Raw genomic sequence first — 25,273 nt, forward strand, 5'->3', positions numbered from 1 at the left:
GTGAACTTGGGAATTTCCCCATCTGTAGTCAGTGTTTGGTTTGTCCATTCTGGGCTACTGTAGAAACCAACACATTCTCACTCCGACCTCGTCTCATAAGAACGTTTGGTCATGGACTTTCCACGTCCACATATGACGTCCAAGGTACCCTGGGTGTGTTGGTTGTTGATGTTCTGGGATGCCGTGTCAACTTCAGCCTGTTATATGCATTGTCTGTTTTCAAAATACACTTCTGTTTTCACAGGAAATGTACAGTTTGCATTCAGTCTCTTTCAAAATAAAAGCACTACGTCAGTACAGCACCGCAAATTGATGTTTTTTTTTCCTTCAACAACACACACACACATGGTTGGGTTTAGGAAAAAAGAACAGGGTTTGGCTTTATAATCTTATGGGAAGTGAACACTGGCCTCCTGGGTGAAAGTCAGTGGTTGTTTGACCATCCACGACTGCTCCCTCCCACCCACCCTACTTGGACGTCCTCCTCCGTAATTTTTGTTGTTGTCCCACCTCATTTCCCCCTGACACTGCTGGGGGCCGTTGAACAATAATGGCGAAAGGCTGCGTTTCACGCTGGAAGTCACTGACCAAGCGCCGGATATTTGACGACTTCAGAGTGAGACTGTGTTGTAGAAACATGGCGGTGAACATGGCAAGCTCCGTGGACAAAGACCCACTCCCTATGTAAATATAAACGGCTCACTCTGAGGTAATGAGAACACATCGATTTTTATTTTCAGGTGACACACAGACTTTAGCCCCTTTTCTACCAGTGTTTCCAGGAATTTTTATCACCAGGAATTTATTTACCTGGGTAAAAGAATTCCTGGTGATAAAAGTTCCTGCGGTAGAAAATGGGCTTTTGTGTTGATTTTGTGTTTTTTTGCCTCCTTGTGGTTGTTTTGTGTCTTTTTGTTGATGTTTTGATCGTTTTTGTTGTTATTTTGTGTCAGTCTGCAACGTCATTGCACCTACGTGTTAATTTAAGTGACATTTTGCAAGTGAAGGCTGGTGAGGGGGGGCACTTTGAGCCCAGTAAGCCTGTTCAGTGATCCATCCATGCATAAACCACCTGTCTTTCCAAAATTAAATCCTGGCTCACGTCTAACTTCCTTAAACTCAACAGAGATAAAAAAGAAATCCTCCTCATGGGCACAAAATCTACAGTATCTAAAGTTTCTCTCTCCAAATTGACAGCTCCTCCGTTTCCCCTTCCCCTCAGGTTAAGAGTCTGGGTGTCAATCCTCAACAGCACTCTATCCTTCCACTCTCATATCAATAATATTACCCGGTCTGCATATTTTCATCTCCGCAGCATTAATCGTCTCCGCCCTTCCCTCAGCCCCCACACCACTTCTATTCTTGTCCATAGCCTTGTCACTTCCCGCATCGACTACTGCAATTCTCTCCTCTTTGGTCTCCCTCACAGGTCCCTCCATAAGCTTCAAATGGTCCAAAACTCCACTGCTCGTGTCGTCACCCAAACCCCCTCATTCCACCACATCACCCCTGTCCTCCAGCAGCTTCACTGGCTTCCGGTTAAATCCAGGATTCAATTCAAAATTCTCTTTTACACATTCAAGGCCACCCATAACCTCGTCCCTCCATATTTGTCCAATCTCCTCCACATTGCCACCTCCTCCCACTCCCTCCGATCCTCCTCCTCCATCCACCTCTCTGTCCCCTCCGCCCGTCTCAGAGCTTTCTGCTGCTCTGCTCCTCAACTCAGGAACTCACTCCCACCTGACATCCGCAACATTGTCTTTCTTCCACTGTTTAAATCCAGACTCAAAACTCAGCTGTTCAAATTAGCATACTCTCTGTGACTGCACTGTACATTTATTTCTTGTTTTGTTTTGTTCTGTATTGTTTCTTCTGTGTTGTCTCTCCTTATTGTTATTTATTACTTTACTATTGTACAGTGACCTTGAGTGTTTTGTAAGGCGCTTTTCAAATAACATCTTACTATATAATGACGAAAACTCTGTGTGCGGGTCTGTCCCACGTTTTTCTACTCACTGACGTGGTCAATCTATGTGAAACTGCACATAGGCATATTGAGGATTGGCATAGGTAGAAGGTGACAAAGCCACCAATGGGTATGGACTATATTTTTATTATTATAAAGACCTTTTTAAAACATGGCAATTTAAAAAATATGGGACTTTTTTTTCACGATTAAGGATGCTCTATTTATTCATGAAAATTAGTCTGACACACAGGGTTTCTGAGACATGCGCTCGTAGTGTGGTGGACCTGACAGGAGAAGGAAGAGCAGTGTTGAGTCAAGATGGACGGTTCAAGCAGCAGCAGTCCCAAAACAGGCTTCCATTGTGGTCAAGATGCAAACTGCATACAGGAAATTTGAGAAGATTTGTGGAAATAAATTTTTGTATTGTCAATGTTTGAAAATGTAAAACACATACACAAGTATGTATTTTCTCCCTGTAGCTCCCAGTCTCCTGCTGTTTACCAGTACAGAGTGAAGCGTTCCTCATTCACTGAGAGGGAGCTGCAGTGTGTGTGTGTGTGTGTGTGTGTGTGTGTGTGTGTGTGTGTGAAGCAGCTAACATATTTTATATCAATACTTCTCCAGAGTCATCTGACATTTCACTGAGCAGCTTTAATGATCCAGAGTTTCTTTTTTTCGTTTTGCCTTCAGATCAATGGAAACAGCAGAGAACTGAATGTTCCCAACAGTAAAGCATGCAGTAAAAGATCACAGCATCTCATTAGAGCTTTAGAAAATACAATATCATTCATATCAACACACAAGTAGAGGAGTGTAAAAGGTTAGAAGCAGTGATATTTCTCATGACCTTTATTTTGGCAAGATGAAGTGGAAAGTGTTTCCTCTCTCTGTGGCAGCAGTGTAGTCTGGAGGCTTCACTCTTTAAGGCCACTGTGTGAAGGAAGCATATTTTAAATGATACTTTTGAAGTGTTCTATAGAAATGAAACAGTTAGTTCACAGACAGAAAATTAATTGTCAACTTTTTTAATAGTTGATAGTTTTTTATGCCTCCTCACCGGCAGTAGTCGTGGCCAGAGACATTATGTTTTAGGTTGTCCATACATCCATACGTCCATACGTCCCATCTGTGAACGCAATATCCCAAGAAGACATAGAGGGAATTTCTTTAAATTTGTCACAAACATCCACTTTGAGTCACGAATGAACTGATTTGATTTTAGTGGTTAAACATCAAGTTCACTGTAACCTTGTCTCCATCTCATTCTGTGAATGTGATGTCTCAAGAACGCCTTGAGAGAATTTTTCCAGATTTGGCACAAACGTCCACTTAGACTCAACGGTGAACTGATGAAAATTTGGTGGTCAAAAGTCACTATGATCTCACAAAACATGTTTTTGGCCATAACTCAGGAATTCATACGCTAATTCTGACAAAACTTCACACAAACGTCCAACAGTTTAAAATAATGAAGTGGTGACATTTTATATCCAAAAGGTCAAAGGTCAACTTCACTGTGACATCATAATGTTCTGCAAAAACACTTTTCTGGCCATTATTTAATGTCATATCTCAGGAACAGAAGGCATTCATTCTAAGGTAACAAAAACCTAACGATTCTTATTTTCAGGTGATTATACACTAAAGACAACTTACTTAGAAATTACATTTCTGCCAATATATCTCCCTATATCCCACACACTGGAGCTTTAATGTATTATTTTAGGGTTAATACTGAAACTTCCCAACAGTGGGCGAGCTGTGGAGGACCAAGCCTTTATGTCTGGAACTTGCTTTGCTGAGTTTCATCGACGTTAGATTAACAGCAATCAGCAGCAGTCCTGAGTGTTTGTTGCCTCAGTGTAATTGCCGAATGTAATTAGTGTGTACACAGGGAGTTATAACACTGGGTCTCCCATTAGTCTGTTTGCAGGTTCACATGAATGTCATAAATTGTGATGTTGTCAGACATGATGTCTTCTAATTATCCTCCCCAATAAAGTTTGATCCTGAGTGAGAAAACATCAACCAGAGAGGGTCAGATGAAGAGACCAGAGGTGCACTCATGTCCTGTACTGTGCAATACAACACCGCAAATCGATGTTTTTTATCTTCCAACATCTAACGCATGTAGTTGGGTTTAGGAAAAAAGAACAGGGTTTGGCTTTATAATCTTACAGGATGGGAATGCTGCTCTCCCGGATGAAAGTCAGTGTTTGTTGGACCCATCCACCCCTCCTGCACGCCCTAGTCAGAATTTTGCTGGCTTAACTTTCGTTCTTGTCCCACAGCATTTCCCCTTGACGCCCCTGCCGAAACTATAACAGCAACCACCCACGTAACATGCAGATGTTAAAGGACGGCTTTTTTCGTCAGTGTTTGACACCGCAAGTCACTGCCCAAGCACAGGATTTTGACGACTTCAGAGTGAGATTGTGTTGGTTGTCGCCGTGCCCCTTCCGCTCATCCTTCCTGGGGAGACAGACAACAGCCACCATTATGCAGCCAAAACACTAAAATTCACCACACTGTGCCCAGCCCTGTGGCCAGCCCTCCCAGTATAGATAAATGCTTGTGGTTTTCCTGGGTGCTAACTGCTGCTATCGACCCAGGCTGGAGTATTCATGCCCAATGGTTACCAGCTGCTGCGCTTCAACCTCTGGTGGCTCTTCTCCAGAAGGTTGCCGTGTGACTCGCGCTGGCTCCGAGGTTTCACTGCCATCTTTCTCTGCCGTAGGCCCAGCATTACAGACATCACTACAACTGATATCTCCTGTGCTCGGCAACTCACACTGAAACAATCTAGAACGATGGATAGCGTCACAGGAGTGAGGAAAAATATGTCTTTCTGATTTTGGGGTGAACTGTCCCTTTAAGAAGATGAGATGAAGGAGTGATGAGGAGCAAGGTAATAAAAGGAGATTAAGAAGAGAAGAACATCTTATTTCCTGTGTGACCTTTGCTTTCCCTTCTCATATGAAGGAGGTGCAGCTGCATGGCAGATTACTTCTTTGATTCTTTGATTTTTAAATGGCAAGCTGGATATGAAGACTTGGTCAGAGCTCAGGATTAATGAGACAATCAGAGACTCACTGATTAATGACAGCAGATATTCTGGCTGTATTATTCCTTGAGTTTTTAAGTCTTTTCTGCTCTCTGTGGATGATATTAAAGTTGTTCTAAACTCCAAACCTTCCCTTAATAACTCCCATCATCATCATCATCATCATCATCATCATCATCATCATCATCATCGTCAGTGTGATGTTCAGGTGGTTTTGGCGTTTCTGTCGATCGAGCAAAACAAAGTCCTTTCATCTCTGATGAGTCACACTGTAAGTGGAAAGTGGAAGTGGGTCTCCTTTCATCTCAACACATCTGCAGGAGTCAGGAAGCGTGCAGGGGTCAGAGGTCAGGGGTGGGCTGCTGTGTTGCAGGCTCCTCCTGCACGACTCGCAGCTCTTCCTGGTTTCAGGGTCACGTCTGCTCTTTGACCTTTGACCCTGAGTCCACCTGACACAGCAGCAGTCTGCCGATTCATCCTGTCACATCATCAGAAAACATTCAGTCTGTCAGTTTGTCCTAACGAACCCCTAAAATCACTCACACAGTCAGTTTTCTGGTTAAAATATTCTCATAGCGTTCACTTCGTCAGATCAGTGTAATATACTGACTGTAGATAAGAACCTCTGAACCATCCCTTTCGGCCTGTGTCCTTTTAAAATTCCCAGTACCCATTATTTAAGACGTCTGCTTATTGATTGAAGCTAGGCCGATAACTTGTACTGTTAATATATCCACCAGTATTATCTTCTTGCAGATATAGCCATGTTAGCATAGTGTAAAGGTCAGAGATGTTCAAGGTCAATGTCTCTATCGTGTCAACTTCAGCCTGTTACATGCATTGTCTGTTTTCAAAATACACTTCTGTTTTCACAGGAAATGTACAGTTTGCATACAGTCTCTTTCAAAATAAAAGCACTACGTCGGTACAACACCACGAATTGCCGTTTTTTCCTTCAACAACAAACACACATGGTTACGTTTTGCCAACACACGCACCTGGTTGGGTTTAGCAAAGAAGAACAGTTTGGCTTTACAATCTTACAGAGAGCGAACACCATGTTCATAAACTTGTGAATTATTTTGATGTATACATTTCAATCAGGAGAGACTCGTTTTGAGAGAAAAGAAAAGTCTAGAGTCTAGATGCTGGTGGTGGTGAGATGAGATGAAGAGGGAGCTGAGGATCTGGATGTGAAGAGGAGTGGGCTTTGATGAGCTCATCCTGGGCTCTGGATAAGATGACTGGAGGTGAATGGGGTTTGAGGAGGGCGCGATGACAGGAGCAGAGAGGAGAACAGATTTAAAGTTTGGCAGCAGCAACATGAATGGCTGAAGGAGATCGTGGCAAAGTTTTATTGGCTAACCATGAGAGGGCACGCCTATAATCAGCTGATTGGTGGGAGTGGTGGGATAGAGAGAGCTGTGAATGAATGTCGCATAAAGAAAGTCCTCCTGACTGAACTTACACTGAGCTTCATAGTGTGTGTGTGTGTGTGTATGTACAGTGCTGATACAGTAGCAAACCGTCCCTAGATGAATGAAGTTTTGAGAGTGTTTGGTAAAGAAACAGAGGTCACAGAGTATTTTTAGATCCGTATTTTTAGTCTAGGTAAGAGGGAGGGACAGAGAGCAGCGATTGAGTGTCAGCAGACTGACTGTAAACTCCTCGGCGGCTGCAGGGACAGAGTTCTGAGCTCAGTTTCAATCGGAAGAGAGCTTTTAGCCCCGTATGGTTTCTGTGGTTTCACCGTCCACTTCCTGCATAGAGGTTATTAAAGCCTGAAACAATAGAGGCGGTGGGACAGGAACGGCAGGCCGGAGGAATGTCATCATCACGCCTCTGGAGACTTCCTGAAGCTCCGACACAGAGACTCAGATGTGGGAGGAAGCCAAGAAAGTCTTTCCTCTTCTCTCTCCTCTTCTCAATTTGTTCTCCTACTCCCCTCATCCTCTTCTCATCCTTTCCTCTTTTAAATAGTCATGTACTGATTATAATAAGCTTTGAATATTGTCCAAGAATCCCAGAGAACAGACACGTGCATCCTGCGCTCCTCCTCTCCTCCTCTGCGCTGTTTACTTCAAACTTCAAATTGAGTTTTGGTTTAAAAAGACATGTGGAAGTGGGAAAGCAATTTACTGTCTGTCTCTGCTCACACCGGGCAACTGGTGAACCTGAATCTGCCCGAGAGTTGGAGGAGGTCAGTGTGGTTTACTTGTTGTTTAGACCGGCTGTACTGAGATGTTGTAGTAGTGGTTTAATTTCACATTATCATCACACAGTGCCGAGGCCCAGGGCAAACACTGTCGTTACCTGGGTGTGCATGGAGGCAGGTCATGGAGACGTGATGCTGCTCTGCAGGGTGCTCCATTTACATGCGACTGCCACAAGAGAAGTTGTAGAGTGAGGGGCCCCTGCCCCTCACTCTACAACTTCTTGACTGAAATGCAGCTGTCGGGCAAACAGCATATAATTGAGAATTGATGTCAAGTGCCAAATTTAAAAACTAAAATATAAAATTATTAAAAGAAATAGAAAACACGTCTTGCAGAAAGGGCACCTATCCAGACAGAGGGCTGAAGGGCAGGTGCTTGATCACCACCTGAGGTCCATCTGTGCACGTGCCAGGTTATAAATGAGGCCCCACAATCGCTGCAGTTGTGAACAGGACCAATATGTATGCATGAGATGTGTGTGGGGCTGATTGAATTTTTCCTGTTTAATTGAATGCATCCTTATTTTATTGTAAATGTTAAGATTCTGCTCTTGCATGTTATCGCACTTTGTGTAGCAGTTTGTTCACGAATCCTGCTTTGGAAATTGTGTTTACAGTTTTAGTTGCATTGTTGCGATTAAATAGAAACCTTCAGGATCTCCAGAATAAAACAAGTAGTGTTTGAGTGAATTGTTCTTTACAGAACAAGTGGGAGGAATGGCAGTATCTGAATGAGCGATCTGAGTCGCTGGTTCTGTGTCGCTTCTGTTGGGTTGTAATGAAAAGCTGAACCAAACTCTTCCAACAAAGTCCCTCCAAATAAAGGAACCTGTAGTTTTTCACTGTATTTCACAAACCCTGTGTCATCCTCCTGAGAGAGAACCCTACCGCCTCCGTTTCCCATTTTGATTATTTTCTATTTTAAACAAGGAAACAACAAAATGACAAAAAGTGACAAAATCTCCAGAGTAACCTGAGAGCCCTGCGATGTCTTTTCACCGATAAACTCCATCAATATCATTGATTGTCTTGATACAAAATATCAGCCACTGAAGACTCAATGGATTTTCCTCAGCATAAGGAGAACAGCTGATGTTCTCAGAGACACACACACACACACACACACACACACACACACACACACTGTGATAAATCCCATTGATTTCCTCTCTGACAGATGAGTCGGTGTGATCAGTTGCGGTGGATGTGGCAGCTAATCTCGCCTCCAGCTGTCTGAGTCCCTCTGGGTGGCCTCCATGTTGCTATCGGTTATTGTTTTCTCCTCTCGTCGTGCTTCAGACCGACAGCGTCCATTCACAAAACACACCGAGGACTCCTTTCACAGCAGAGGAAATAAGTCTTTATTTTGAGGTCTGATTGTAGAGAGGACATTTTGATGAGAGCCGTCCTGCTGCTCTGGGTCGGGGTCTGAGTCAGGAGCCTGGCAGCTCGCTGATGACTTTGTCACTGTAATGAGTCTCAGTCCTGCTGTCAGAGTCTGTCTGTCTGTCTGTCTGTCTGCTTTAAAAAGTAAACATCTCGCTGGAAAACTTCTAAGAAGTTGAATTTAAATTTTAACTCAAACATGCAGCTGGTTTGGCTGCTCACAGAAGCATTTGTTCCCCACATGAAAATAGCAAAGGACTTTTATTTTGAAGTCTATAAACTGATGCAGAAAAGGCACAAATTGGTGCATAAAAATTAGTGTTTGATGATTAAAATATGCTGAGGGAGGAACCCAAACCCCTGATTAAAATGTGTCGCCCCCGTATGTTAAAACAAAACCTACTCCTCGGTTGCCTGTGCTCTGTATTCCACAATTTGATTTGAGATGAATCAATGACCCTCAGGGCCTTTTCATTCCTGCCTTGTTTGGTCTGGACTCTCAGACTTTTCAATTTGATCCAAACCAAAACAACAGGTGTGAACCCTCCTGGACAGCAGATCCCACTGAGCCATGATTTGTTTTAGTGTGAAAATACGGTTCTCTATTCTGGAGCAGTTGTCTGAAACTTTGGCTTCAGATCTGCATGAATCTTGTGATAATGTTTGAAGCAGCTCACTGCTCTGTTCTGTCACGGCTGTTTGATCCCAGACAGTTTGGGGCCCAACAGACCCTTTAAGGGCCGATGTCACAGTGTCAGTTTATCAGCTGGAGGTGCAGCTGCCTCTCCCCCACAGGGCTGTAGGCTCCATAGGAGTGTTAAAATGTGTTTGTCTTGTTGTGTTATTGGGAGCCAGAATAGAAGGAGTCATGGCTCAAAACCAGCCGCCACTGCCCGTCAACAAAAACAAAGACAACTATGGTTAAATGTGATAAGACCAAAGGACTGGACGGAGGCCATCATCAAAAATGCTCACATGTGCAGCGCACACTTCATATCAGGTTAGGGAAAAAGTATTTCCTGTTGTAGGGATGAATAAGGTTATGTGTATTAAGGGTTATCATGTCCACCTCATCAGAAACTGGGGAGGGATTAAGAGGAATATTGGATTTCTCTGGAACGCTAACTTTTTAGCACATTAGCTAACGTTAGCTTCCATAGCAAAACAAACAAGTGTGGTCCTCCTTTGTAAGATTGGCTTCCTGTGACATCATCCATCCACTGAGTGAGAGCATACGGGTCGGCCAGTCTGGTCCCGTTGGTCAGTGTTTACTTATTCAAGTAACACTGGCGGTCCCGGAGAGTGAGTGACCTGACATGGTGCGTTGGTAAATTCAGTCTGACGCTCTACACTAAAATGAGAGCCCTGTTGGTGGAAGAAACGGAGCGTTATATTTCTACATGAATGAACCAACGGTTAAGTTAATCACACATTCACTCCGCTCGGCGCTCTGCTGCTCCGTCTCCACAGACAGAGTGTCCAGAGTGCGCTCTGCCACTCAGAGTGCGCTGCTCTGGATAACCCAACGCTACATTCAGACAGCGCTCCCAATTTATCAACGCTCCAGTTTGTGTCAGAGTGCGCTCCAGCACTGGGAATGTGTATTTCTGTCCCTTATTAAACGTCATATCTCAGGGGAACAAGGGGAGACATTTGGACAAATGGTGACACTAATCTTGGGTGTCCACGTTAAAACTGATCTTCTGTGCTGTTGGGGGAAGATTTGTGGGAAGCGTTTACTTTACAGACATGGATGTAAACTGGAAGAGAAACTTGACTGGTTTGCGATGGCATATAACCAAGAGGCGGTATTCTAGTTGTATTTGTGCGCATTACTTGAAGCTGCTGATTTTTTCGGAGTTGCTGCTTGTCATCTTTTAAGTTTTCTTTTATATTCAGAAGTTTTTGCACTGAATAATAAACATGTGTCATGAGGACACAAGACAAACACATGGAGCAGATTGTGATCTAAGCCGTACACCTGAACCTTTCAGACACAGTGGAGCTAGTTTGTCACAGCTGCCAGTGAACGTAGCTCAGTTTGTTTTGATTCTCTTTCTTAGTGATGTTTTTAATCCAGCTTTACCTTCATCCTGTTTTATTATATTTATCCTCACTAAGATAATTCTTCATCGTGCATCAGAACAATAACAGCAAACATAAAGCCAAACAGTAGAAAGGTTAAAGTTGAAGCAGGAAGTGGGTCTGTAGACTGTGGTGGATGTTTGGGTCGTAGTTTTACTTTTCTAATAAATTTGCATAGCCTGAATATTTCCCTCCAACTTTTCTGACCTCTTTTTAGAAAGGTCTCATGTTACCATCCCCGCGGATATCTGCTTGACCGGTTTAATCAGTTGCTTCTCTAAACTTGGGGACTAAATATAAAAATGTCTAAAATATCTCACAGTTCCTCTGATGTCGATGTATAAACCCTTGAATTAAAGCAGTGAGTCAGACCTTTAACACCACAGTTGTGTTTTTTTGCATATTCAGAACACTTTCTCACAGACAACAAGAACGAAACTCTGAACTCCAGCTGCTGAGTTTATCCACCGAGTCAAGCTCTAACATCAGCCATCCCCACAGCTCTCTGATGAGAAGCTTCTTAAAGCAGTGATCTCTGGGACGTGTAGCTGATTGACTCGACTTCAACCTCTGACCTTTGAATTTATTTGTTACATGGTGCAGTCATGTGATGTTTTTAGCCAATCCACGTGTTGGAAAAGTACCCATTCACCTAACACTGTCTCTCTGTCCCACCAAAGTCAATATAATTAGAGTCACTGTGACTGACTGAAACCCGTCTCTCCTTTTTCTCACAGTGATGTTTCTCTGCTGCTCACCCGACGTCTTCAGAAGGTTGATGGTTGAGTTTCGGCGGGCAGATCTCCCTCATGAGCAGTTCGTCTTCTTCTACATCGACGTGTTCGGGGACAGTCTGAACTCCACACATGGGCAGCCGTGGGCCCGTGGAGATGAGGACGACGCCGTGGCCAAGGAGGCCTTTCAGGTACTAAGAGTTTCACAAAAAAGCAGGCCATCAAAAGCACAAGTCGCCACTGTGCGTCATCATAGACTAATTGTTCATCTGTGGTTTTAGCACAGTTCAGTAATGAAGCAGGGGCGATACTTCGACAGACATGCAGCTGGCGTGTTGTGGCTAGTTGTTGTTGACAAGCAACTCATCCTCACTTCAACTTCATCACATATTGATGTTTGGTCATGGACTTTCCACGTCCACATATGACGTCCAAGGTACCCTGGGTGTGTTGGTTGTTGACGTTCTGGGACGCCGTGTCAACTTCAGCCTGTTACATGCATTGTCTGTTTTCAAAATACACTTCTGTTTTCACAGGAAATGTACAATTGCTTACAGTCTCTTAAAAAAAAACGCACTACATCGGTACAACACCGTGAATTAATGTTTTTTTACTTCAACAACAAAAGCACGTGATTAGATTTAGGAGAAAAGAACAGTGTTTGACTTAACACTCTCACCAGAAGTGAACACAGCCCTCCTGGATAAAGGTCAGAGGTTGTTGGACCCATCCACCACCCCTCCCGCCTGCACTACTTGGACTTCGGTCGCCTTAACCTTCCTTATTGTCCCACTGTGTTTCTTCCTGATGCCACTGGGCACCTTTTTAAAGAATAACAGTGACCAGTCACCTACCATGCCAAAGTTAAAGGACAGCTTTTTTCGGCGGTGTTTGACTTTGAAAGTCATTGACCAAGCGCCGGTTTCGACTACATCCATGTCAGACTGAGTTGTGACAAGTCATAGTTGTCATGCGTGACTTTAACACTGTGCAGTGTGGAGGGCTAAAGCAACATGAAGCAGAAAGAAACCTGGCTGTTCATCCCAGTGCTCAACCACAATGAGCTGTGTGGAAATACTTCACCAGAGCACATAAAACTGTCACCAGCTTTACATGTCCAAGTCCGAATCCAAAAAGAACAATCCAAGTCTCATTTATCTACTCGTATCCTCACAGGCACACTCAGGGCACACTAGGCATAGGTGAAAGTGCAGCTAATCAGCCAATCATGTGGCAGCAGCTCAAAGCATTTAGTCATGTAGACATGATGAAGACGAGCTGCTGAAGTTCAAACTGAGCATCAGAATGATGAAGAAAGGTGATTGAAGTGACTTTGAACGTGGCATGGTTGTTGGTGCCAGACGGGCTGCTCTGAGTATTTACTGGGATTTTCAGCACAACCATCTCTAGGGTTTACAGAGGATGGTCCCAAAAAGAGAAAATATCCAGTGAGCCAAAATGCCTTGTTGATGCCAGAGGTCAGAGGAGAATGGCCAGACTGGTTCAAGATGATAGAAAGGCAACAGGAAGTCAAATAAGCACTGGTTCCAACCAAGGTGTGCAGAAGACCATCTCTGAAGCAACAACACCTTGTCCAACCTTGAAGCAGATGGGCTACAGCAGCAGAAGACCACACCAGGTGCCACTCCTGTCAGCTAACAACAGGAAACTGAGGCTACAATTCACACGGGTTTTCTCACCAAAACTGGACAATAGAAGATTGGAAAAACCACATTCAGATGGAAGCATGGATCCATCCTGCCTTGTATCAACGCTTCAGGCTGCTGCTGGTGGTGTAATGGTGTGGGGGAGATTTTCTTGGCACACTTTGGGCCCCTTAGTACCAGTCAGAATGTCTTTGAAACCCTCATCAGACCAGGTTAACTCTAACATTTAGCTTCAATAACTTAAAGTCAGTAATGGCTGTTTGTTTTGTGAGAAGGCAGAATCAGCTTTGAGTGTCAGTCTAATGAATGTTGACAACCTGCAGCTCCAACTTGAGAATGAGGCGAGCAGCGGATATCAAAGTGTTGACTGAGTGTATCTGACACATTGAAATAATTGCTGGAGCCCACTGACGTCTTATCAGTCAACAGAGATAACTTTAAATAAACAGGAAAACTTTTCAGTTTAGTCGTTACAGAGTGGAAGTTTATTAGTGTTCATTGGTGACCGCACCTGGGCCTAAAGGTTTTCTACATGGCTTTTTTTCTCATGAAAAAGAATGAGGACAGGTAAGAGATGAATTGACTTCTGTGACTGAGGGTATTCTGCCAAACAGGATCCATAATTGATTTAGCTATCAGAAGCAGAGAGTTGAAGGGGAGGTAAAATACTGCAGGAGGTAAATTCAAGTCAAAAATGGCACTCAGTGAAATGTGAACACACAGACATGAAGCACATTCTGATATCATTCAGTGTCACTAACACTTTCAGCGGATGATATTATCTCTGATGTACATTCAGAATAAATGTCCATAGAAAAAAAGAGGCTGCAGAAGTCGCTGAGAGTCATCAGGTTTTTAAGTTTTCTTCAGTATCACAGTGATCCAGTGAAAGTTGTCTGTACACTGCAGACGGGAACTGCCAACAGATCATTAAGCTCACTGTTGTTAGAGACAGTTTGCACATGGAACGGCAGGGAGGTGTGCTGTCACCACCTTAGGCAGAGAGGCCCCAGAACAGAGCCATACCACCAAAATACTGCAAATGGAAATAAAGTTTTCTTTGACTAAAGGTGTCCTGACCTAGTTGTGATTTTTCAGATTAAGGCCTCTAGTTTCGCAGACCGGGCGAGGTGGGGGTGCAGCGCACCTGCGCTTCGTCAACTGGGTGTGGCCAGGCGGATTTTGCAAGTGTGGCACACCGTGCGCGCTGGCGCAGCTACTCCTCTTTCCCACCTCCGTCCCTCCTACCTGCGCAAGTCAGAAAGAGGGAGGAGAGAAGGCGTGGAGTGGGTTTTACACACATCACACCAATCAAATGAGCCCCTCTCCTCGTCCTTAAATGCGCCGTGCAAAGGCGTAATGAGAGTTTACTCAATTCGCCATGGCAGAAGAGAGCAGCAGCGTCAGACGGCCAAACTTCTCCCAGGAGGAAACTGATGTTTTGGTCCGGGAGGTCCAAGCTCGCAGTGTCCGAATATACGGAACTGCGAGCAGACCTCCACGGGCTGATGATGCAAAGGTAGCCTGGGAGGAGGTCACCACAATTGTAAATCAATGTTGCGTTTCTCTCGTGCGCGCGCGCTCTCTCTTTCTCTCTCGCAGTCTCACTCTGTTTCTTTTCTTTTGACTTTTCTAAGATGACAGATGCTGAATATATACTCCCTATCTGATGCTGTGGCTGTTTGTGGTTGGCTGAGAGGGATGTGAACTCATTAGTTTGCAGCTGTGTTAATCAAATCAGGTTGGGTTTCCATTACGCGTGCCAAACGTGCCAAACGGTGCCAATCCCCTTTGATCTGACGTCAGATGTGACGGGATAGTCGATATAGAGATACATTTATGTGCTGATTGCAGATAGTTGCATTGAATAGTGGTTTTGTGGGTATTTATTGCATCGTTAATGTGCCTGATATTCTGGAAACCTGCCTGTGAGGTTTTGGTGACGTGTGCGCACTGTCCGCCGGTCAGCCAAACTTACACTTACACTGGTTGCGCTCCGCCTGCGCTGACAGTAGACCTGGTTTCAGCTGGCGAGCTTTTAGCGCACCTTTGGCGAAGCCTTTTGGCACGAAACTGTCACTGTACCAAGCTGGATCTGTCGACACCTCCCCCTGCTGCACCGCCACACCCATCTCAGCGCACCTCAGTCTGCCAAACTACCAAACTGAGCGCGCCTCGGGTTGCGCTGCTCGAAACTAGCTCTGCGCGGGGTTCGCCACCCTGCGCCACACCGGGAAACTAGAGGCCTAAGATTTAAACTGAGAGCAAACTCTTCGCAGCACCAGCGTCTGTGTGCGATGCTGCGCGCTCCTTTGGTCTCCTTGACACTAACTTTTCCAGAACTTGACAGGAGTGTCATTAAATGTTCACGTCTCCTTTTAGTTACTTATAAATTCTGATTATTTCTTTTCATCGAAGGTCATCAGTGATTTTGGAGGTTTTGATTTTGGTCTAACAGCAGAAATAATTGTTGTTGTTTTTTTCTTATTATTATTGAAATCAGGAACAAGATGAATCATCCATCCATTATATAACACAATGTCTCTGACAGCATCGATCGAACCCTTGGGAAATGACTCACCCCGCCATTGTTCTCCATCTTACTGAAGCTCATGCTGACAGCACTTTTCTGTCATCTCACTCACGTTAAATTGACTTGAAATGTGGTGCACATACACATAATCTTTACTTAAAATACACGACTGCTGAAAAGTTTCACTGGTCAAAATTTTGGGGCAGAATCTAGTAAATTAAAGAATTAAACCATCGATATAACAGCAGATAACAAACCTTCCAGCAGTCGTGTCTATCTGTGGTTACTCAGCCTATTTTTCTCCGGGACTGTTAAAGTGTTAAAATTCCTTTTTCCTGCTGCCACAGGAAGGTCAAAGGTCAACTTTAGTGTCAGACGCAGCACCGAAGCTGTGTGTTGCTCAGTGTGGAGGGCGAGGGGTTAAACACTGACCCGGAGCCCCTCTGAGTGTTTGACGTCAGTCGCTCACAGAACCTGATTTCCCAGGTTGCTCTGAAGTGCTTCCTCTCACATCTCCATCGTCGTCTCTTTAGTTTTTGAAATTGGTTTTATTCTCTACTGACCGTCCTCCACACACACACACACATTCATCATTCAGTCATCAGAGCAGTTATTATGCGCTTCTATTCTGTTTGTCTGAGGTGTTAAAGAGTGATGTCGGGCAGATGATGCATTGGATGTTTTTCTCCTCCACCTCCCTCTCTCCATCTCTTTCTTTCTTTCTCTTTAGACTATAAAGTATTTAAATTTTCTCCCTGCAGCTCCGTGTAGAGTGACAGACTGCAGGAGAAACACTTCACATGCACAATCAGAACTATCAAAGAGCTAATTTTTCTCAGGCAACACAACTGAATCTCCAGAGAGACGAGAAATTGTCATGCAGTGGTGCCGCTCCTGAAGCTTCACATGTTTTAACATTTTATTCGAGACTTCTTCTTCCTAAAGTCTTGTTATATTGCTCACACAGTTCATCACACAAGCACGCCTCTAATACTTTGTGATTTACACTATAGTGTTGTCAAAAATATTGATTTATTCATACATATCAATTCTGAATATTTGAAATGGTTTCATTACTCATTTTCTGTCGTAGTGATACACCTACACCAGCTGAACTCTTCACTCTCCTGTTGTTAATGTTCACTACAGTCACTCTGCTGCTCTCAGAAAAGTCATCACTGTCATGTTAAAGAATTTGTTATATTTATTTTTTGATGCGAATCTTTAATTAAAATTGTATTGAATGTTGATACTTTTCAATATATTCTACAGAAGACAGAAATTCCACTGTTACACTGTTATACTACAGTAACGTTGCCATTCATATTTAATCCGACCCTCCTTGATTCCTTCAGCACGTGCAACAGATCTGGATGCAGCAGTCTCTGTCATGGTGATTTGTTTTGCCTGTTGTCAACATGTTGCAGCCATTCTGCGGGCGTTTATGTCAATCGATGACTTCAGTTTTTGTCCCACATAACCGTTGCATGAGGTGAAAAAAAGTTTACCCCCCTTCTGTGCAGAACATGTTCTTGCACAGCAGTAATTTTTTCCTGGTAAATGTGAGACGTTTGTGTCGCCCATGTCTGCATCTTCACAGCCAGAAACAAGGAAGTGAGTTTGGTGACACAGGGGAAACTGGGATGATTGGTCAGACAGGCAGAAAGATGCGGTGATTGGATAAAGTTAGAGGGTCGTGCAGAATTCACAAGGATTGTTTGAATTTGCAGAACCCAGGGTGGGGTTTCGAACCCTGGGGTGGGGTAGCCCTTCTGTGCAGAGTTTGCATGTTCTCCCCGTGTCAGCGTGGGTTTCCTCCAGGTGCTCCAGCTTCCTCCCACAGTCCAAAGACATGCAGGTTAATTGGTGACTCTAAATTGTCCGTAGGTGTGAATGTGAGTGTGAATGGTTGTCTGTCTCTGTGTGTCAGCCCTGTGATAGTCTGGTGACCTGTCCAGAGTGAACCCTGCCTCTCACCCAGTGTCAGCAGGCTCCACCCCCAGTGACCCCTAACAGGATAAGTGGTTATGGAAAATGAATGAATGTTCCTGGAGGGGCTGAAACAACAGACTCATTGGAAATGCTGATTTCTAAGATGAGATTATGATGATGACGAGTTTTACTGTTCAGTATAGATAAGACTGATTAAAGAACATATAGTTCCAGGTGCTGCTAATGTCACACAAATATTCAGCACAGTATGGTTAGCCTTGCTGCCAACGGAGGTAGCTGGCAGTCATTCTGCAGGTGGAGCAGAATGAGCGTGCAGCAGCAGCAGCAGGGTGGAGCTTCGCCTGTCTTTGGTAAATAAAGACTGAGTAAGATGAAGGATGAGCCAGGCTGTGATGAGGGTGACTGGTCACCGGGACAAAAGACAACAGAGGAGCTGCACTCAAATAACATCAGTGTGTTTATAGAGACAACAGGTTGAAGAGTGGAGCAACATTTAGCCGCTTTCTCACAGGAAAGGAATTCAGATAGAGACATTCTGAGCATACAGGGAGACGGCTTGATTTACTGGCTTTAGAGGAACATATGGGAGGGACACGGGGACAAAAATGATGTCAAATTAACGATTCAACACTAAAGATGCTCATTTAATCACATGTAGTGTGTCAAGCTCAGGACAACCAATGCAGCTTCTTTGACAGGATGCCAAATTTAGAACCACATCTGAACAGCAGCTTTGACCTTGACCGCTGCCAGCAGGTCCGATGACTCTGCCTACCCCAGAGTGCATTGGCACTTTTCACCGGTCAATAATGTCATACAGCTTGGTGATATCAGCTGCAAACACAGCACCTGCCTGAACTTGTTTATGCAGCACAGAGCAACAGCTCCTCTTCCTGTTTCCCTTCCAAGTGCAATCAAAGAACATGAGAAAACATGTTTTCTACAAATTTAGACTTCCATTAATTCTGTTTACATGTCTTTTCTCTATATTTCTTGTAGCTGATAGAGCAACATTTACTGTACATGGAGATCAGTCCGTGTTCGTCAGGAAAGTGAAAGTTATCTTAAAAATTCTTCTCTTCCTGTTTTCAGAGTGTGAAGATCCTGACGTACCGAGAGCCTCAGAACCCCGAGTACAAAGAGTTTGTCCGCAACCTGAAGACCGACGCCAGGAAAATGTTCAACTACACCATCGAGGACTCACTGGTGAGAAGTGTGTGTGTGCTGGTGACCTGGACACATTGAGCATGAAAACAACTTTTAAAATAAGTGATAAAAACACTTTAGTGTATAAAAACTGAGGAAATAAAAGACAGTTTAAACTTAAAACTCTCGTAAAATCAGGAAAGGCTCTCTGATAAAAGTCCGTTTTAAGAAGGGACTGAAAAGAGATCACTGACTCTGCCGACCTGATTTCCTCGGGCAGATTGTTTCAGAGCCTCGGGGCCCTGACAGCAAACGTTCTGTCCCCTTTAGCCTTCAGCCTCTGCTGCCCGAGGACCTCAGAGTACGTCCTGGTGTGAATGGTACTGAGAGGTTGGAGATAAAGCTGGGAGAGACACCATTAAGGTCCCATTGAATGAAAGAGAAGCCCTCTTGTTCTCGTAAAACAGGGACCAGCAACCTTTACAATCAAAAGATCCAAAAAACGATAAAAACAAAATCTGTCTGGAGCCACAAAACATATTTTAGCTTTATAATAAAGATTATTTGGAACTACAGAGCTGAAATGAAGCTGTCCACACACTATTAAATTCTCTATTCCCCTCCAAAAGTTTACTTTTTCGGATTTGGAATCGATATATAAACCCACCACCACTTCCTCAAGCTTGGGTCCTCTACCAGAGGCCTGGGAGTTTGAGGGTTCTGCGCAGTATCTTAGCTGTTCCTGGGACTGCACTGTTCTGGACAGAGACCTCAGATGTTGTACCTGGATTCTGCTGGAGCCACTCCCCTAGTTTGGGGGTCACAGCTCCCAGTGCTCCCATTACCACTGGCACCACTGCTGCCTTTACTCCACACATCTTTTCTAGCTCTTCTCTAAGGCCTTGGTATTTTTCCAGCACTCTAGCTATTTTTCCCTAGCACTCACATTCTGTGTGTGCTAGGGCTGCAACTAACGATTATTTTCATTGTCGACTAATCTATTGATTATTTCTTCGATTAGTCGACTAATCATTTTATCGAAAAATGTGTTAAAATGTTGAAAAATGTCGGTCTGTCTCTCCCAAACCCCAAAACTATGTCATCTAATGTCTTGTTTCGTACTCACACCAAAGGGTTTTAGTTCACCGTCATGGGAGAGTGTGTAAAGCTGCCAATATTTGAACGTAAGAAGCTGCAATAAGAGTATTTGGGGTTTACTTTTATAGTACTTTCCTATGAAAAATGACCAATTAGTCGACTACTAAAATACTTAGCGATTATTTTAGTAGTTGATTAGTCATCAATTATTTGACTAATTGTTGCAGCCCTAGTGTGTGCAGACACAAACTCCATTTAAGGTTTCTATAGCTGTTAATAAAGCCTGATCCGTCTGTGATCAGCTGCCCGCATCATCAAAAACCGATGTCGCTTCACGTTACACCCCAGAGAAGAAGACGTCTCATTTAAAGGCATATTTCCCTGTTTCTTCGCTCCTTGCGTCTCATCTTCGCATGTGTCCCTCATGTCTTTCGAGGGCGGAGCTAAGACGCAACGAAGAGACGCAAGTGAGGGAAACGTGGATGCGAGATCAGGTACTGAGAAGAACCCCTGCACTGGTGGAACAGCCAATAGGAACGCCCTCTCTCTGAAAGTGTCCTGTCACGGGCTAGATTCTTAAAGCCTGAAAACAGAGCCGAGAGGAGGAGCAGAAGTCTAGTTTTCTCTCTGACCACTTATACTTCAAAGTTTATAATAGAAGCCAGAATAAAACTGCCTACCTGAGCTTTAATTCAGCTTGTTCGAGGCATTGGTAAGCACTCGACAGTGAAACAGGAACCTGTTCATATTTAACTCTGCGCATGTTTTGATGCTGAGCTTCCAGTTTCTTTTGCCAAATACTGCTGGTTTCTTCTGTTCTTATTCAGCTGCTGCTCAGAGGGATCTTTGTCTCTGTCAGTCTGGTTGAACCATTGTACAGTGTTTTGTTCTACATGTACAGAACAACCCTTCATACTAAATGACATCTACTTGCAGAGAGGACTGTCTGCACCCTAAAAGCCTCAAAGACCATTCACACATTGAGTCATCCTCTCACACATCTGACTGGAGCACATCAGGCTTTCAACAGTCGTGCACATCTTGCACATTTGCTTCAGCAGACTGGAAATGAAATTCAACAGAGGAAAGTCAAGTAAAGAAGGTTTGCTAGTTAGTAACACAGGTGATAATATGATCAGTGGAAAAGTCAGGAGTTTAACAAACCAACACGTTCTCACTCCGACCTCGTCACATATCAACGTTTGGTCATGGACTTTCCACATGGAGATACAAAGTCCAAGGTATCCCAGGTGCGTTGGTTGTTGACGTTCTGGGACGCCTGTTACAGTTTGCATACTGTCTCTTTCAGAACAACAAACAAACATGGTTGGGTTTAGGAAAAAAGAACAGGGTTTGACTTTATAATCTTACGAGAAGAGAACACGGGCCTCCTGGGTGAAAGTTGGTGGTTACTGGACGCATCCACCACCCCTCCTGCCCGGCTGCCCAACGCAAACCTCTACCGACTTAGCTTTCGTTGTTGCCCTGCCGCGTTTCTCCCTGACGCCACCGAGCGCCGTTAAACAGTAACAGCAACTGGCTGCATATCATGCCGACCCTGACAAATCAGGGTTCATCCTCTGGAAACCATGAATATTACTTGATGAACGTGTCAGACAGACAAACGTCCTGATCCTCGGGCTGCTCTGCTGCTGGTGGAGGACAAATATGATTCAATATAAATAAAGGAAATTAGCTTATTAAACATAATGTGTCTAACAGAAGATATCAACAATGTATTTATGAGAAGAGACATTATTATGCAAATTTAATTAGTGCTGTCTGAGACAGTTCAGCTTAGAGAAGCTAATTAAGTCTGCTGACGTTATCCTGTCGCTTCATCCTGCACAAAGGTCAACATCACACACACACACACACACACACAGACAGAAAGAGACAAAGATGGTGAGAGCAACAAAAGACAGAGGACAAAACTAATGATGGCACAGATCAGCTCAGCTCAGCACAACAACACTACCTGCTGCTGCAGTGAAGATGACATGGTGTAAAATAATAATTATAAAACCCTGAAGAGGAGGTGAGACTTCTTGTTTCCTTCGTACTCCCTCTGAGGTTTTACACATTTTATCGTGTTACAAAAAAGGTCAAATAAACATGTATCTTGGTATTTTCCAAGACATGGTGGATAATTATCTGTTCTGAAAAGCTGTGCACTTTTCTTGCGCTGCTGTCAGACGCCTTAAGCAGGTATTTAACTATACCTCCGCATTTCAAAGTACTATCCAGTACTGTCCACATATGACATGCAAGGTACCTTGGATGGTTACTTGTTCTGGGACGCCGTGTCAAGTTCTGCCTGTTACACTGGTAACGTTTAGCCAACACACACACACGTGGTTGGGTTTAGGAAAAAAGAACAGGGTTTGGCTTTACAGTCTTACAGGAAGTGAACACAGACCTCCCCGGTGAAAGTCGGTGGTTTCCAGACCCATCCACCACCCCTCCCACCTGCCCTACTTGGACTTCCGCCAACTTAACTTTGTTGTTGTCCTGCCACGTTTCCCCCTGAGACCGCCAGGTGCTGTTAAACAATAACAGTAACTGGCAGCGTATCAAGCCAACGTGAAAGGACGACTTTTTCGTCACTGTCTGACGCTGGAAGTCACTGACCAACCCTTGGACGTAAACGGGTTTGAAGTGACACTGGGTTGACCCCCTAGGTAGCCCAGGTGAGTAAGTGGCTTAAATTTCTAAGGTCACTAGAGGTTGCTGCCGAATGATAAACGTAAGTCTGGGCTGTAATATGCTGCTCGCACGAACAGCCTATACTGCCGTTTTTTCAGGGAAGGATGGTTTGATTTCTTGGCTAGGAGCAGTAACATGCTGCAATGTCAGGCCTGGTTTCAGGTTACCTTGCTCGACTGCTCAAAGCCAAGAAAGTGCGACACACATGGATGGATTAGAACAAAATCAGCCCCTGGGCACATATGCAAAAGGCCCCACCACCTCTCCTACACTGTAGCGCACAGACTTTGTGATGGTTTTGCATCTTTTGTTGTTGTTTTGCTTCTCTTTGTACAACCCAGTCTCACTCGAAAACAGATGCTTGGTTGGTGACTTCTGGCATCAGACACAGACGAAAAAGCCGTCCTTTCACGTTAACCGGATATTCTCGGTCATTGACCGTTTTTTTACAACAATGACCAGAAAATCTGAAGGCCATCAGTCATTTTGACCAGTTGCAATTACCACCCCTGCCCACTTGACGGCGGAGTGCACAGTCAGTGGTTTAAGTGGCTGCCGTTTTCACACTGCAGAGAAAAAGTCATTCATCTGCTTCATGTAGCGTTGTCAAAGATCCACCGTCTTTGGCGTTGTTGACATAACGATTTATTTTCAAAATAAAATAACAACAGCACGCACTGAGGAACGTGAGGAGAAAATACCATGTTTATAATTTAAAATAACACAACAGTGCATAATTGAACACATGTTTCAATACCCTAATCACTTCATTACAATTTTAATTTTGTGTCACCGAGCCTTCAGGCATAACTAGGCTACATAACGCCCTGGACACACCGGACGCGTTAGTGACGCGTTATTGCCGTCCGGTGTGTCCAGGGCGAAGCCTAATGGCACCAGTGTGTGGATGTCTGTTCATCTTTTTGTTCATGTCCTTATTAATGCACTAGGGGTGTAACGGTACACAAAAATCACGGTTCGGTATGTACCTCGGTACACAAGTCACGGTTTGGTTTTTTTCGGTACAGTAATGAAAAAAATAGACAACTATTAAATATCTTTTACTTATTGGTAACCTTATTAAAACATACCACCACAGCAGTTAACTCTTTTTACGCAATTTTTGAATGAAACAAATATATATAAAATCCTGCTTTTTCACATTGTTTGAATGAAAATAGAAATATAAAAGTGAAAAATAAAATCCTGCTGTTTTTTTAACACATTTTTTGAATGAAAAATATAAATATACATTTCTGCTTTAACAGTTTTACTCAATTAAAATAAAAAGTATAGTGCAGCTGGTCAGCTTTAAAGCCTGCTCAGATTCAGTTTTACTAGGAACTTACTTAGCTTTCCCACTTTGTTAAAGTGCAGTAAACAAAACATGCTTATATCTAAAGTGCAGCTTAAACAATTTTACTCAACTCCAATGGCGTTGGTTATTTCTTTAGCGCGATGGTCAGGGAAACGCTCTTTCTTTTTAAACGACGACGATATCGTAGTTTGCACCAGATTGCTTTTTCTAGTCGTGCCGGTTAACGTTCAAACTCGGGTGGTGTCGCTTTAGATGCGTTAGCATGTTAGACGTGTTTCCAAGTACATACCCGACCGCTGTTCTGCAGTGTCGGCACACTGCTTTTGTCTTGTCAACTTGTTTATTTCCATCTTCGTATTTTACCCTGAAACCAAAGTGTTCCCAAACGGAGGACTTAAGGTTTGCGGGTGGGTCTTCAGGTTCGTCAGGCTCACTTGCCATGTTGTCAAAATGCTAGAATGCGCTGCACAAAGTGAAGGCAGAGATTTACGGTAATTCGGTACAGGATCGTGCCGAACCGAAAGTCGCGTACCGAACGGTTCTACACAAATACACGTACTGTTACGGCCCTATAATGCACACTTTATAACTTGCTTGTTGGATTTATTAAAAACGAACGAATGAAAACTAAATGTCTTTGAATATCTTTATTATCATTTAAAAACGAAAATTAAAATGACCGGTAAAAATAGATTATGACCAGATTTTTATGACCCTGTCGGTCAAAATGACCGGCGACGAAAAAGTCTAGCGCAACGTCTGGTTGGCATGATACGTGGCCAGTGGCTGTAATTGTTTAACCGTGCCTGGCAGCGTCAGGGGGAAACACTGCAGGACAACAATGAAAGTTAAGGTGGTGGAAGTCTGAGTAGGGCTGGTGGGAGGGGTGGATGGGTCCAACAACCACTGACTTTCAACTGGGAGGCCAGTGTTCACTTCCTGTGAGACTGTAAAGCCAAACCCTGTTCTTTTCTCCTAAACCCAACCACATGTGTGTTGTTGAAGGTAAAAAACGTTGATTCCCAGTGTTCTACAGACCTGGTGCTTTTATTTTGAAAGAGACTGTATGCAAACTGTACATTTCCTGTGAAAACAGAAGTGTATTTTGAAAACATACAATGCATGTAACAGGCTGAAGTTGACACGGCGTCCCAGAACGTCAACAACCAACACACCCAGGGTACCTTGGACGTCATATGTGGACGTGGGACGTCCACGACCAAACGTGGACATGTGACGAGGTCACAGTGAGGATGTGTTGCTCTGTAGTTGTTTTGCATCTCTTTAAGGTATTTCTGTGTCTTTTTGTGGTCGGTGTGAGTCTCTTCCTGATTGGTAGCTGTTAATTCAGGTGACATTTTGCTGGTGAAGTTCAGGGGGGCCCCTGACACTTTAA

General features: G+C 43.8%; 2 protein-coding genes across 5 annotated transcripts in view; one reads left to right on the forward strand and one right to left on the reverse strand.

Moving 5' to 3' along the window:
• The window catches only part of LOC126392472 (collagen alpha-6(VI) chain-like), a 310,923-nt gene that overhangs the window by 232,458 nt on the left and 53,192 nt on the right, over nucleotides 1-25,273 (reverse strand). The gene's annotated exons all lie outside the window — the stretch shown is intronic.
• The window catches only part of LOC126391497 (atrial natriuretic peptide receptor 1-like), a 122,473-nt gene that overhangs the window by 50,352 nt on the left and 46,848 nt on the right, over nucleotides 1-25,273 (forward strand). For all 4 annotated transcript variants that reach the window (XM_050046331.1, XM_050046333.1, XM_050046332.1 and 1 more), the window contains 2 exons: nucleotides 11,460-11,647; nucleotides 18,702-18,815. In XM_050046331.1, coding sequence (XP_049902288.1) covers nucleotides 11,460-11,647; nucleotides 18,702-18,815 — 302 coding nt within the window. The remainder of the gene's footprint in view (nucleotides 1-11,459; nucleotides 11,648-18,701; nucleotides 18,816-25,273) is intronic.

The sequence above is a fragment of the Epinephelus moara genome, chromosome 6, assembly GCF_006386435.1.
Source record: "Epinephelus moara isolate mb chromosome 6, YSFRI_EMoa_1.0, whole genome shotgun sequence".
In the NCBI taxonomy this organism is placed as follows: Eukaryota; Metazoa; Chordata; class Actinopteri; order Perciformes; family Serranidae; genus Epinephelus; species Epinephelus moara.